Consider the following 14,967-nt stretch of genomic DNA (forward strand, 5'->3'; position numbering starts at 1 on the left):
AGACAGGCAATTCCCAAGTCACGTCTCAAGTCAAGACAGGCAAGTCTCAGGTCAAATCATAAGTCCTCAATAAGGACAGGCCAGTCCCAGGTGAAGTCCCATATTTAGTCCCAAGTCAAGATAGGCAAGTCCTCGGTCAACTCCAAAGTCAAGTCCCAAAACCTAAACATTGACATTTGAGTCCTAAAAAAGTCATTATGCACTCTTCACCAAACTTAATGTCATTTAAAAAACAGAGTAAAAAAGATATTTAATTTACAAAAATGCTTTTTAAAATTTGTTTTTAGCTAAGCATTTGCTTACTAACCATGTTAATATTAGCCTCATCTTACTGGTCATTGTGTAACTTCAAAACTTTGAAGGAAGTTGGAGGTTGCTGCATTTGCTTCTGTAAAGTAAAGTTTTAAGTATTTTCAAGTCAAAGGGCTTTAGTCCAGCTGAAGTCTTTTGCAAGTCTTTTTTGATTTTTGCAAGTCTAAAGTCAATGAATTTGTGGCTTGATTTTTGACTTGAGTCCACGCCTCTGCATTTTAAACTTTTAGAATAACGCAGACTCATCTTTCCTCTCATAATGTCCCCTCCAGAGCTCAACAGCTATCTGTACATGGACGCCAGCCTGAAAACAGAGCAGCAGCGCGCCCGGCTCGTGAGCCCCGTGGTGGTGGCCGACACGGGGCCCCTCTGCCTCCTCTTCTCCTACCAGCTGTCAGGGGAGGCCCAGGGCCACCTGAAGGTCCTGCTGCGCGACGCACACAACGAGGAGACTGTGCTGTGGACGCTGAAAGACGATCAGGGCCCCGTGTGGAGAGAGGGACGCACCATCCTTCCTCAATCCCCTAAAGACTTCCAGGTAGTAATAAACCCGTGAATGCGTCACACTTCTATCCAATATCAGCTATATTAAAATGTGTCTGCGTGATAGTCGGTATCTGGGTCAACCCCTTTATTACGTGTCTCCCCAGAAAGAGAATCATGTCTTTTATTTCTTTATCAGGCATCAGTTTTAATCTCTCTGTCACCTTAGGCCAGGTTTGACTTCAAAAGGAGCTAAAGTAAGCCATATTGTCTCTATTGGCGGTGTGATTGTTTGGGGATCGCTGTGCATTTGTCAGAGACATCACAGGCAGTTAGCGTTCTCATGAAAAAGTAAGTGGAGGAAGCTTGCAGAAAAGGGGAGGATGATTGCAAGTGTTGAGCGCAACTTTGAAATCACAGGCACCATATTAAGTTTTTATCCTCTTTCTCCTCCTCCTCCTCTCGCTTGTCCCCATTTTCAATTCGCCTCCACCCCTCTGCTCCCTGTTGCCTTCATCCTGTCTCCGTCTTCCTCTTCCTCCTCAACTTTTACCTCCTCCTCCTCTTCCTCTTCCTCCCCTGTTTTGGCGGCGGTAGGTTGTGATGGAGGGTTTCTTTGTGCATGGCACCAGAGGACACATCTGGATCGACAACATCCACATGAGCCCGAACACGCCGCTGAAGGAGTGTACACGTAAGTCACACACATTTCGGGGACAACTCTGACTGACAGACGGGGACAAACTATATTTTTCTGGCTCAGAATGCCAAGAAAAATATTGAAAAAAAAAACCCAAAACACACACATCCATTCGACCCACCACCTCTCATTGTCTGTCAGCTCCACCAGGGACGTTTTTAGGATTTGAAGACATGCAGGCGTAGCCCGGACCTCTGTAGGGATGCCCTGGTTGATCCTCCTTTTTGATAAACAAGTTCTTGTCTTGCCTATTTTGCAGTGTATTTACCCTGAAAAACTTTTTTTTTAACTTAAATTATGAATTATGAATTGTAATGTTAAAAATATTAGTAGTTGTTAGTAATTAGTACTGAGTAGAAACAGAATATTTTACAATTGCTTTCATTAAGTATTTATCGAGTGGACTTGGAAAAATAGTCTGTATTTTTGTTAAAAGTGGCGATATCAAAGAATTCTTTAAGCGCTGGGTAGGGACTTAAAGGGTGTTTTTTTTGGGGGGGGGGGGTTGGCTTAGGGAAGGGGCATACAACCTCAGATGGTTTTGTGTTCATTTTACCGCCGTTTTTAAAGAAAAACTTGTTTTCTTTAAAACTTTTTGGTGATTTTCTTTTTTTTTTTCTTTTTTTTTTCTTGTGAAATCTTTGGTGATTTTTTTTTTTTTTAAACATGCCTTCCAAATCTGCAGGCCTGCCAAAATAAAAATTGACAAAATTACACCATTTATCACAACCAGAAACTGCAAAAACAGAAATTATTGTTGGGTTTTTAAGTTTCTGATGGTCTCTTAACACATCATGTGAGATGAACACTTTACGTGTTTTACCTGAGTCACTCCGGGTCAGGGAAAAATATTTGTATCTTTGAGGAGGGTAAAAAAAAAAACAAGCCACCCCCTGCCTCTGATAAATATAGAACAGTAGAGCAGTCCCCTAGGCCTACTATATATACAGCATACAGTATATATATACATTCATGCTTCAATCTGGGGCTATTTATTAAACATTCGAGGCTGAAGCCTTGGAAACCCACTTCCAGTGACATCACTGAGCTCCACCATCATCTCGCCCTCCATCATTTTGCCATTTCCCCTTCACCTCCTCCACTTTTAGCCTGGAGGTCTTTGAATGGTGATACAGACAAAGTGATAAACACCCCCAATCCTCCCTTGGCTCCCTCGCCCTCCCATCCCAGTTTCAGAGACTCCTCCAAAAAGCCCACCAAATATCGAGATGAAAGGAGGCAGGAGAGGGAGGGACAGCATTTATTCCTCCACAAAAAGAAAAGAAGAATAGGAAAACTAGGCCATAAACGCCCCTCGGGCCCCAGCGATGCTAATCTATGTTTCATTAGATTTCTCTTCTTCTCTTTCTCCGCTCTCTCTCTATCTCTCTCTTGCGCTCACTCCTCTGTCGTATTTGTAAACAGAGCTTTTCCCGAGCCGTCAAAGGGAATTACTAGACAGGCTGTTTCCCAAGCAACTTTTCTGGGCGCCTGGTGCGAGCCGAGCGCCAGCGCAGCCGCCTTAATCTGGCCCGAGCAGGGGCTTTGGAGAGGGTCTTAAACAGATCAGAGAGCGAGCCGGGGGTTCAGAGCCAAAAACCCGCCGTCATCACTTCTGAGTGTGCTTTGGAGCTGGACCACGGTCCAAGTGTCATCAAGGGGGAGTGTGTGTGTGCTAAGTGTCGCTAGCTTCTGTTTTTGTGTTTTGTGTGTGTGTGTTGCAAGAGTCTTGAGAGCAGCACAGCAGCTTGGAAGGCAAAGAGGACAGCCCAGCCCCCCTCCTTTGCCACTCCCAAAGCATTCTGGGATGTTGCTTATCACCTAACGCAGTTGAGTTTTTCACAGTACGTTGGTGTTCCCGCCAAAAAGAGCCAGTTCCCAAGTCCCTCTTTCTTTCTCTTGTGCTCACACACTACTAAAACACACATACACCACGTCTTTGTGTTTGCATTCCAGGCAATCAAAGTGAAGGTTCTGCTCTGTGCATTTGCAGCAAGCCAAAAACCCCCCTGCCCACTCCACTTTAACTGGACTCGGCAGATAAACAACTTGAAATGAACTTTGCGAACACACACACACACACACATACACTCTCTCAGCACAGCCCATCTCAGATTCCCAACTCACACAATGCACTCCGTTTGAAACTGGCAAAGGAGCCGAGTAAATGCCATAACACATGCGAGTTATCTGAGGAATTAACTTAAATTTCCTCAGGAGGAGTTTGATAGTCTTGTGACATTTGTGTGACATTTGGCTGACTTTTCGCTCGTATTTAAAGTTATCTAACAATCGTCTCTCTCTGTCTCTCTGCTTCTCCCTCTCTGTCCTCGCAGAACCCTTTGCAGCATTTTCTCCAGAAAATCCAGGTGAGTTTCACTGCTATGATGTCACTTCCTCTCTGGTCTTGCTTTCTGCCCGTTGGTATGCACTAGCCTGGGGTTTTTTTTTTTTGCTTGGTGGCACTAAGTTGTTTCAAACATTAAGTCCAAACCGACAACACCGAGGCTGCTGGAGCTGTGTGTGATTCCTCATGAATAAATCTGCATTCATTATTATTAAAACGGAGTGATTCATGGCATCATCAGCAGCATGTAGACTTCACCAAACAAATACTAAACCCCTTGCTAAAATCTTAATTAGGGCCTGAGCACCGAAGAGTGAAGCTGAAGGAATTATCCTTTTACTTTTTCTTAACAAATAAAAAGCACTTTTTTAAAGGACTAAAGGTGCCCAAAAGCTCAAAGGATTTTGTGCAAGCATCAGAACGGGTGAACATTTACATCTGATATGGGTCTTGTGATCTGGTGTGAAAAAATTGGCTGAGTAGCACCCCTTACAGAATTTCTACAAAGCAGCCCCCATCGGAAGTTTCACCTGGATGTACAAAAATTGTGAGGCAAAATCTTTTTGGGTTTTATAACCTAAACCCAAAAGGAGATCAGCCAATATGAATTTACAATTCAATTTTTGTTCTTTTTCCACCATTTACAAGGGTCATACTTTAACAAACTCCTCTGACAGAGTTATTCCTATTGACTTTAGGTTTTGTCTCTAGCATCTAAAGACATCTGACATCAAAAGTTATTAAAAGCTCAAATTTTCGTAGAACCGTGTCACCATGGTGAGGCCTCAGACTTTTCACACCGATGCCCACTGGCAAAAGGAAACATTTTATACTTTGATTTACTTCTCCTGGCAAGTTGATCATTTCTGCCTCAAATTTATTTTGAAAAGCCTTAACAATTTAATAATGCTTTTTTCTGAAGATTGTAAATTTTGGTCAAACAGTGCATGTTTCACCATGAAACACAAAATAGTTCTAACACGAGCATGCATTGTCCAATCTGTCCAAAACTGCTCACCCATGATAAGAGTCCAGGCAACATGACATCTACATGACACAACTGAGTTACAGTCATAGCGCCACCAACAGGCAATAAGAAATGACATGTTTTATAGTTTGACTTTGACTTGGAACAGAAATCAACTACCCCGTTAGCCGTCATCCTGTCAGTACCTCCTACATGTACAACGGTGCGAAGGCCCTTTCATAGCTATTTGCAGCTTTAATTAGCAAAAAAAATTTCACAAACAAAAAAGTTGGAAAATGAATTCATTGAGTGATGCGCTGTTGTGCACCAGTTTTACCTTGTCAGTCTCGGTGGAAACAAAGGATTATTCTCAAAAGAGCAAACTCTGCGTGCAAGGCAAGCTGAATCAAGCACACCTCATGGAGCCAGATATTTGAAAAGAGCTACATATTCTCAGCTCCACGCTGCCTGACACAGCCTGAAGGGTTTTAAATAACTGTCTGCCTCATGAAAAATATTTAGAGCATCCTGGGGGACTCTATGAGATTGATGTTAGTGTTTTGGCATCTCATAATGTCTTCCAATAAGATAAGAGCTCGGCGGTTTCAATGTGATGTGTGTGCACTTCTCCGGCTTTTCTCCTCCTCTGCCTTCACATATACACACCGAGGTTCTAACCCTTGACAAACACACACATTAATATCACACACACATACACCAGTGTCCCCAGTGAAAAGCAATCAGATAGAGTGACTGAGCAGCGGCGAGCACGGGTGTCTCTCTCTCCTCTCCCTTACTCGGCGCTGTCTAATGAGTGTGTGCAGTGTGAAGTAGCAGGAGCACGCACCATTTCCCTCTGTAATTATGTGACACGGTCCAAAAATCAGGATGTATTCAGCTCTGCTTCACTCTCCCTAGTTCAATTTGACATTCTCTCGCTCTTACAACTCTCCACATCAAGTTTGGATGGCACATTTTTGTAGTTTTCCGATGTCTTCAGGGGTTCGTTTTTGCATAGCCGCCTTGGATAGAGGAATAGAGGCTTCTTGGAAGGTGGTTAGTTGGTTCTTACCAAGAATTTGAGACGGGAGGTTCAAGCCAGGGGCAGCAGCGTAGAGGATCTGTGGAGATAGTCTCCAAGGAGACAGAGCTTGGCTTGAGGAGGAGAGGACTGGCCAGGAGGCTGATGCATGAGAAAGAGGGAAATGAAAAAGCAGGAACAGAGAACAGGATAAATTATGTACTCAAAACAAATCTGCCAACTCGAGCCAGCTAAATACCAAATCCCAATCCAATACGGGCTCCGAGAGCTCTAAAACATTGGATTCCCATGTGGTGTCTGACTGATTTTTGCATGGAGACTTTATCAGGGGGGCCTGTTTGTGACTTCCTGTGCCAAACGGGAAGAGGAAGCTCCTTAATTCAATGTGTGTGGGTGCTTTTATAACTAATTATTTTGGCTTTCACACCAAGTCATTCCATCGGAGCTTTGAGAAAAAAAATAATTTCGTTATATTTGACTGGATCAACCATTGGACTGATTTCAAACCAAATCTCTTGATGATCTTGGTGTGAAAACTTGTCCCAACCCAAACTACATGGTCAGTGTACTTTTCAGTCTTTGAATTTTTCCTTTCAGAAACAGAAGTGAGAAAACAAAAACCAAATAATTATTTGATTTTCATTTCAAATCCAATTTTCAAACACAAAAATGAAAAACAAGCCGTTTACAGGTTCAGAAATAAAACATACAGGATACTTAGTGAGAGAAGCAAAAAATGAAGACTGAACTTATTGTCATAACTAACACTGTAAATGCTGTGTAACTTTGGTCCATCAGCTACAGAAATCTGTGTGTTTGTCACATGAGTATGTTCGTCAGAGGTTTTCCTGCAAGGTGTGTCAGGAGATTCTGCACTGAAAATGGAAGACTTCATAAGACTTTAGACTTTATTTAATATTTATTTAAAAAAAAGAAAATTAAGTGGCATTTCTATTCTGTAAATTCCATTTCTGGCCACCAAAACTAAAAATGGCTTGTTTTTTAAATTTTCGTTTTTGGATTTTAAAAATGAAAATCAAATATGTATTTTGTTTTTTGTTTTTCCATTTCTTTTTCTGAAAGGAAAATTCAAATACATAAAAGTACACTGACCCTATATGAGAGACATGGATGCATTTTCATTTTTTTTTGGCCTTGGAGATTTATTTTATTTTTTTTGCAACTGGCATGCTTGTGCATGCTCATATGAGGCCTGCTGTTCATGTGATGAACACCAACAGGGATAGAAAGTAGAGAATTAAATGTAGTGCCACTCCTCTTTTCCCGCTGGCCAATTACTCTGTATCTCTCCACCAGGGGGAGGCGTTCCTGTGCCTCCCTTGCCCATCCACTGGTATTACATTATGGCCGCCGGGGGCGCCCTCCTTCTCCTGGCGGTGGCCATCTTGGTCAGAGCGCTCTGTTGCTGCCGACAACACCTGGCCACCAAGAAGAGCCAGCTGTCAGTGGCGTATCACAGCTCCTCGCAGTGCTTCCAGTATTCTAACTGGTCCTCCAGTATGGCCGCCCCAGGGGTGGAGCCAGTCCTGACAGTGAGGTTGGACAGCCGGGACCGCCACCGTACCCTCTGCTGAAACGAAGCACTTAGCTGTGTTTGGCAGAGCGGGAACTTGTGATGTCAGCGGCGCAAGATGCCGCAAGATTGACCGACCGGATGAACTCATTTAGTTGCAAGGGTGATGACGACCTAAACTGCCAAGTGAAAAGTTGCAAACACTGTGCTCTCTTTCTGTCTCTCACGGAGCTTCGGTTGCTGTTTTCTTTGTTCCATTACGGAGTTTGCTGTTGACATTTTCACACTATGCTGCTCCTGATGAGAGGACTGAAGTCTGAGTAAGTTATTTATCTGAACAGCTTGTTTCGGACCATTGAGTGCCGTCTGGTTCCTCATAACCCCAACGGTCCTCCTGGAATGACCCCAGCATGGACACACACACAGACATGTGTGAGCTGAGGGGGAGAGAACGGGGTCGAGCTGGTTCCGCTGCGAGAGCCAGCCAGAGCTGCCAAACCACAGGCTAAAACAAGACCCCAGAGACACGAGGAGCTCTGCAGCGCTGCGAGAGAGAGGAGAAAACTGTTAGGCTGAGAGGCATTCGACATGCTAGCTGTGGAAATGATCTGGCAAGCCCCAGAAAATAAAGCTCGTGGTATCTCTGTAATAACAACACGAGATAGCTGTGATATGAGTTGTACCAATAGCGAGGGGGGTGAAGCAGAGGAGAGAGAAAAATCCTTCCATTGTGCTTCTCAACAGAGCATGTGCACATTTAAAAACAAAGGAATGCAAATCCATCATACTTTAAGTCCTGCATCACAAATGGAGATAACCAGCTCGTTTGATTGAACGTCTTGTCTCCTCCTGATAAAGGCATCAGTCAGTGATGGATGCGGCCGTCTTCAGTGTTTAGTGTTTCATCTTGATTGTCTGGCGTAATAAAGCACGTTGTTCCCACTCCCATTTACGCTCCATACCACCCACTCCCGTTGTTCCCCGTGTCTCTGAGCTGCCCAGATGAAACTCACGCTGAGCCCGAGCCTTGTCGTGTTTTCAGTGGGAATATGCGCTTGTTGTTTTTAGGGTTGTAAATAGACACAGCTGTCTGCCATCACCATTTTTTGCTTGATTTACACTCCTACAAATCCCACAATGCTGCTGCACCAGCTGGAAGCCATAAGCGCAGTGTTTTCTGTATATGTGCACCCTTGAGAGGGATCCAAGATATGATGAAAACCAGAGCAGAGCGCCAGCTATTGATGGTTCTGCATCTAGTGCCATAAGACGCCTTGAGCGGCTGTTAAAGGGGAACTACACCCGCTTTCAAATTTCAAATGTTATTCCTATGATCTAAAACAGTCCAGAAAATATTACAAAACATGAATGCCTCTGCCAGATCTCAAAGTTAAAGTGCTAAAAAACGAATTTATGATGTCATAGAGAATAAAATCTGGAACTGCTCATAGACGATGAATGGTGAAAGATGTTCTCGATGATGCTGAGAGCAGCCAGGGAAAATTCTGAGTATTTATTTTCTGTTTCAGGACTGAGGATGTTGAATAAAACTCAATGAGTATACAAAAGAAAAAGAACTTTCTTTTGGTCCACAAAATCAGGCTTCCTGTTTATGGTGCATCTCCAGACTTTAGACCCTATGACATCAAAAGTTTGAGATTTAGGACGGATTAAATTTTTTAAAAATGTACCCTTCTCCCTCATTTTGAGTGCCCCTTTGTCCCTGGCAACAGACTAACAAGGGGGAGACAACCCTTCGAAGCCCTGACATTTAAAAAGGCATGACTTACGTAAATATAACTATGCAGTATTGTCCACACAATTAAAATGTATGTGTGGCATTGGCTGATGGGGGGGGTGGGGGGGGGGGGGGGTTACTGCTCCGTCTTTACCCAGAGAGTTATATATATATTCCAATAGCAATTTTCAATGGTTTTGCATTTTTGTAATACTTGTTATGAAGAAAATGACTCCTCTATTCCAACAAGAATGGGGACGCCTTACCTCCTGGAGGGATGAGGGCTAAGTTGAAGGGGCTAGGAGTGTTTTGGGATTCAGCCTCTGATTTCTGGCTTTAAGAGAGAGCAGCTCATATTCGCCATATTAACTGGGCTTTCCTCGGCCATGGAGATAACATGTTGGAATTCTGAATTTAGTTGTTGTTCCCCTTTAACATCAGTGAAGACAGAGCTAATGCACTTCTTACTAAAGCATATCTGAAATCTAAACACCTGTTTTATTGTTTATGTCTCAAAAGTCTGACTGAAATAGACAACTTGGCACCAATTTCTGTGTCATCAGTCGGGACAGAGGCGGTGAGATTTGAACACGAGCTCAGTTTAACACCCTAGATTGGATCAAATTGAGGTCTTCACTCTGTGGCTCAACGGGCCGTGCTTTTCGTGATCTGTCACACCAGCAAAAATCCATCAGCCACTATAGCGCACAGCTCAGCAGAATGCGCTTCGATTTGTTGCCACAATTTGGAAGCTGCACTTTTCTCTTTGGAGTGAAAAAAGTGTTTTTTTGGCACACTCTCACCGTGTGCTTTTAAATCAACTCATGGAGGAGGGATTGGACACCCTACTCAGGCCATCTCGACACCGTTACGCTCCAAGCCTCTAATAGTTGTAATTAGTTAATGGACAGATAACATTTATTAAGGCTGCGGTAAGCACTTTTCCCTCCCATCTACCGCACCTTCCGCTGCCCAATCCGCTGCCAACTACAGTTCCCCCGGAAACAGTATTAATAACGCCATTGGCCGCCATAGACCTCCACATCGAGACGTGTGCCTTGCCAAGCAGTTACTCCCACTCCTGCATGCTTGCCAAGAGCTGCAAACACACACACACACAAACACACACACAAAAAGTGAAAAGAAACTCATCTAAAGTCTAAGTACACTTGAACTATTTGGCTCAACTTAAGTGCTGCAGCCATTGCTAGTTTTAACACACTTATAATCTTCCAATTCAGACGCTCACACACACATATCAATTTTCAGTTCAGTGAGTGTCACCGAACGGAAAGCACTACTTAAAATGTTGACATTTGTTTCTCTTTTTTTAATTTTAATTTACTCATCTTATCCACCACTCTTAAACTTGACAGTAACCGTGTCGATGATTTTAATGGTGATAATGATGGGTTGCGTTATTATTTGACATGTTTGCATCTTTCTCCACACGGAATGAACAGTCTTATACCATCAGTATGCTATGTGATGACTGTGTGTTTGACAGGAATGTATCATAATGATCTTTCTCTATTAATAAAGTCATATTTTTCTATTATTGCAAGACTTATGTGTGTGTATGAATGCCATAGTGCGATGTAATCATAATTCGCACCAGTTCATATGAATTTGCAGTAATCAAAGGGTTATTGTTTAGGATGTATTTGTCTGGTCTGTTGCTGATGATTGCATATGTGTAGATTTCGTGGTAACGCAGGGGGCACATCACCCTCAATATTTAGAACATGTGCATTTTACCTCTGCTTTAAAAACAAGCAGAGGACTTTTATTTTGAAGAAAGACATTTCTGATGCAATAAAGGTGCAAATTGGTGCATAAAAAGTCACCAGGATAAAGAAAATAAAGTGTTTGATGCTCAAAATCTACATCCCTGGTTGATTGTATAAAAAAAAAGTATTTAATTGGAAGCAGAAACAAACAATTGTTGTGCTACACAATAATATTTCTGTGTAGAATGTGCTTGATGCTTAAACATCCTGTTTCCTGTTCTTTCTTTCCGACAGTTAAGAGACCCAATGAGTTTGGAGATGGGCGACTGTTCAGTGGCAGAGACCCGCTCGGTGGAGGTAAGACACAAGAAAATCACCTCAGCACATTTTCATCAGTACAGTCTGAATTTCAGTCCTTTCTAAGGGACTGGTCTTTATTTTCAGAGGTAGCTAGGTCATTTCTTCTCTTTTTTTTTGTTTTTATCTTGAGTTTATCTAGACTCCTGAGCTACTTAGGGGAAATAGGCCTTAACCCATATTGTTTTTTATATATTCACACCAAATGTAGGTTATTGGAGCCAAAGCAATGAGCAAAAATCACTGTGTTATTAAAAAAAAACAGCTAAATTCTGAAATAAAATGCATTTAAAAAAACAAGCAAACAAGGAGCTAAATTCTTGAATAAAATGCAAAAAAACTTAAAAATCATCATCATCACACACTGATGTTTGAGAAGTTGAAAATTAAATTGTTGAAACAAAGCTTTGTTTCTTTCAAAGATGCGTGCATGCAGGAACGCATGAATAAAGAGCCATATTTTGTGAGGTTGCTCTCTGCCTTCTCATGATTTTTTTTGTTTAAAAAATTAAAATAAAAAAAAAAAGTCCCTCCCAGTGCTTAAAAAAATATTCGACATGCCTCTCCTGTTTTGCACGACCCTCTCACCCCTTTGAGATAATGAACAGTCCCAAACTGTGGCGAAACTAACTTCTACTTTTCCACTTCTCGTCACAGTTTTACAGTTCCCGGAGCGGAACACAGCGTCCCCGTCATCCGAGCCTCCGGTGACCCGAGTCTCCGAGAAGGACAACTCGTGGCTGTACACCCTGGACCCCATCCTGGTCACCATCATCGTCATGAGCTCCCTGGGCGTCCTGCTGGGGGCGGTGTGCGCCGGCCTCCTGCTGTACTGCACCTGCTCCTACAGCGGCCTGTCATCACGCTCGTCCACCACCCTGGAGAACTACAACTTTGAACTGTACGACGGCCTCAAGCACAAGGTCAAGCTGAACCAACAGCGCTGCTGCACCGAGGCGTGAGGAGAGAGAGAACGAAGAGCCATCTTGTGAAAAACCTCTCGCTAACTTCTTCATTTCCTCCACTTTCAGTTTACTTCCTCGGCGGTGCAGATCTCTGGACACAACGAAAGCCACTTTTTTTTAAGCTCAGATGAGAACTCCCCGCTTGTGGCGTAGTCCAGTGTTGGTAGTTTTTGTGGTGAAATGAGAGAAAGACTGGGGTTACCCATTGCGAGGATGTTAGGCCTCAAAAAATATCTACACATATCAATTACAGATTCCTGCTCCACCAAAAGAGAACTGTTTATAAAAGCATCATAGATTTGTAAGAGGTCTAGTTTTGAAGCTGGATACTGTAAGCTACACACACCGAGTCAGAACACGTCGTGTTGGAAAGGTGGTAGGTTAGGAACGTGCTTAGAAAGCGTCTTTTTTGATCACATGTGAACACAGTGGCCTAGAACTTAGCTCCTTTGTGCTGGCTTTTTTTTGTTCCGTCGTAGACTCCGCTACCTATCAGTTATCCTCTTAGTTCCTGCGGTATTTTTAGTCACAGACGTCTATCGTCTCGGCCATTCTCTTTCTGTTTTTTCGTTCTGGCCTGTCGCCAATGTGCGATAGCAGATAAGTAGAAAAATGAGGCAAAGAACATGTATGTGTGTGTAGAAGTGGGAGGGGGGGGTATTTTAACACGTTCTTTTAATGACAGAGAGAGTTATTGTTAGATTTAGTTGTGGGAGACGGTTGTTACTGGTTCCTGTCAAACAGAAGGTCATGTTTACATTGTGCGTAATGGTGAAAGGTCAAGGAGCTTTGGTCGGTGCAACCTATGGATTGCTGGTTAAGGGCAGAAAACCACTGAAGAGACAAAGAGAGAGTGAGAGAGACTGTGACTGACAGAGCACTAAATGAAGCCCCCTGCCTCTCTCTCACAGGGGGGCGACGGACAAACAGGATCAAAAACAGAAGCAGCTCTTCTCAAGCGACTGACTTACAAAGCCTTAAAAAGCAAACTGTTCACGGAAATGGTGAAAAAAAGGAACGTTGAGGCGACACCGAGACAAGAGACGAGGTGTCCATCTCTCTCTCTTTTTATGTGGACCTCAAAAGCCATGATTTAAAGGACCTACCCCCCCGCCCCCCCCCCCCCCCCCACAACCCACATATACACACACATCACCCTCACCTTAAACTACTGGCTGATTGTGTCCTGCTTTTTATGCTTTTTTTGTATTCATTTTTTTTTTCGGCTCTCGCACAGCAAGGTGATCATTCTTTGCGAAAGGGTCTGAGTAGACTCACAAGCCATGAGAAGGAGAGGGTGAGAGAAGTCTCCCACACACGCACACGCACACACACACATTACTTCACTTGTATATACAGATGTATATACAGAACATGAAGACACACCCTCTCTTGCTCGAGAGGCACCGAATGAAGGGAACAGTGACTGCTGCCGAGAGGCCTGACGTATATATTTGAGACCATGGATTCACACACATGCACTCGACATTTAATTCCATCCACCATTGACATGTACACACACATCGTCCCTCTCCTCTGAGGCCCGCTTCTCTGGACCCCACTGACTCTCTTCAAAGTGCCTTGGAGCCTCGGGGATCCAGCTTGCCTTTGGAGCCGGTATCAGAAACAGTAACTTGACGCTGACAGTGACGGTCGCAGCGGCCCCTTCCGCCTGGGAGGACCAAACAATGTTTAAAAGAGAGAAAAAAAAAAAAAAAAGGACAAGAGCCCCGTTTCACACTTCTCGGACTGCTGTCGTTGTTGTTTTAAAGGGGTCTTTGTACAGAAATGCTCTTTTTATGATTGTTATTATAATTATTGTTATGATTATTTAATAAAGGATTTATACCATACTGAGGAAAAATGGTCCGTTTAGCTGCTGAGTTTCCAAAACTTTCGCTGGGAAGGTCAAGTGCAAAAGTTGAGCATTTAAAATGTTAAAAACAAAAGTGATTACAGCCCTGGATTGATGCACTGTTTTTGTAGCATTATTGACATTCCTGCAATACTTGTGGACACAACTAACGGTTTCCTTTCCCCAAACTACATCTGAGACTTTGAGCCAAACTCTTACTTTTAATTGCAAAAGGAATACACACGGGGAATCTCTCTCTCACACACACACACACACACACACAGACTCATGTTCTCGGTCTTTTTTCTCTGTCACATACACATACATACATAATGCCGTGTTGTCAGCCTGCTACAGTTGGCCTCTAAGCTCCACATGATGTCCCATTAGTCTGGACCTCTGGTGGCCCTCATTTAGGAGCTCCAACATCAAAGCTTTGAAGTACCCGACGTATCAACCGCACACACATACACACACACACACACTCATACAGTACACATGCAATTACTCTGCTTTCTTTTATACAGCGTGCTGAGTCTCCCACACATGGCTCCATTTATCCACATAAGCTTTCCTCACCTAAATGCAAACCCTGTTAGCAAGTCCAGCACAGAGTTTCAGATCCGGGATGTGATATATTTGACTTTTTGGGGTCTCCTGGACGCCAGCTAAGACAGTCAAAGTGGTCCAAGCTTTTTATGAGAAACTAATGCTGCATTTCTTAGCTTGCATGCACTGCTGAAATGTGTTTTTCTCCTTCCGTCAGTGTAACTTTTTAATTAAAGCAATGTTTAACACAACTTTGAGTTGATATGAAATGGAGCTTGTAGCTCAGGTACCACATTATGAGCCGTACAAAGCAGAACGACACATGTTGTCGCTGCACAGCGGCGATGGCAGTGGCTGTTAGCGCGCTCCGGTCCATGACATAGCGGGC

At 43.2% G+C, this 14,967-nt stretch overlaps 1 protein-coding gene across 1 annotated transcript in view; it reads left to right on the top strand.

Annotated features, from left to right (window-relative positions):
- Positions 1–14,634, top strand: part of nrp2a (neuropilin 2a) — an 87,116-nt gene extending 72,482 nt beyond the window's left edge. Inside the window, exons 14-18 of the mRNA XM_042512909.1 lie at positions 585–850; positions 1,393–1,489; positions 3,832–3,864; positions 11,148–11,210; positions 11,868–14,634. Coding sequence (XP_042368843.1) covers positions 585–850; positions 1,393–1,489; positions 3,832–3,864; positions 11,148–11,210; positions 11,868–12,172 — 764 coding nt within the window. The 3' untranslated portion in view covers positions 12,173–14,634. The remainder of the gene's footprint in view (positions 1–584; positions 851–1,392; positions 1,490–3,831; positions 3,865–11,147; positions 11,211–11,867) is intronic.
- Positions 14,635–14,967: the final 333 nt, after the last annotated feature.

This window comes from Plectropomus leopardus, chromosome 24 (assembly GCF_008729295.1).
Source record: "Plectropomus leopardus isolate mb chromosome 24, YSFRI_Pleo_2.0, whole genome shotgun sequence".
Taxonomy (NCBI): Eukaryota; Metazoa; Chordata; class Actinopteri; order Perciformes; family Serranidae; genus Plectropomus; species Plectropomus leopardus.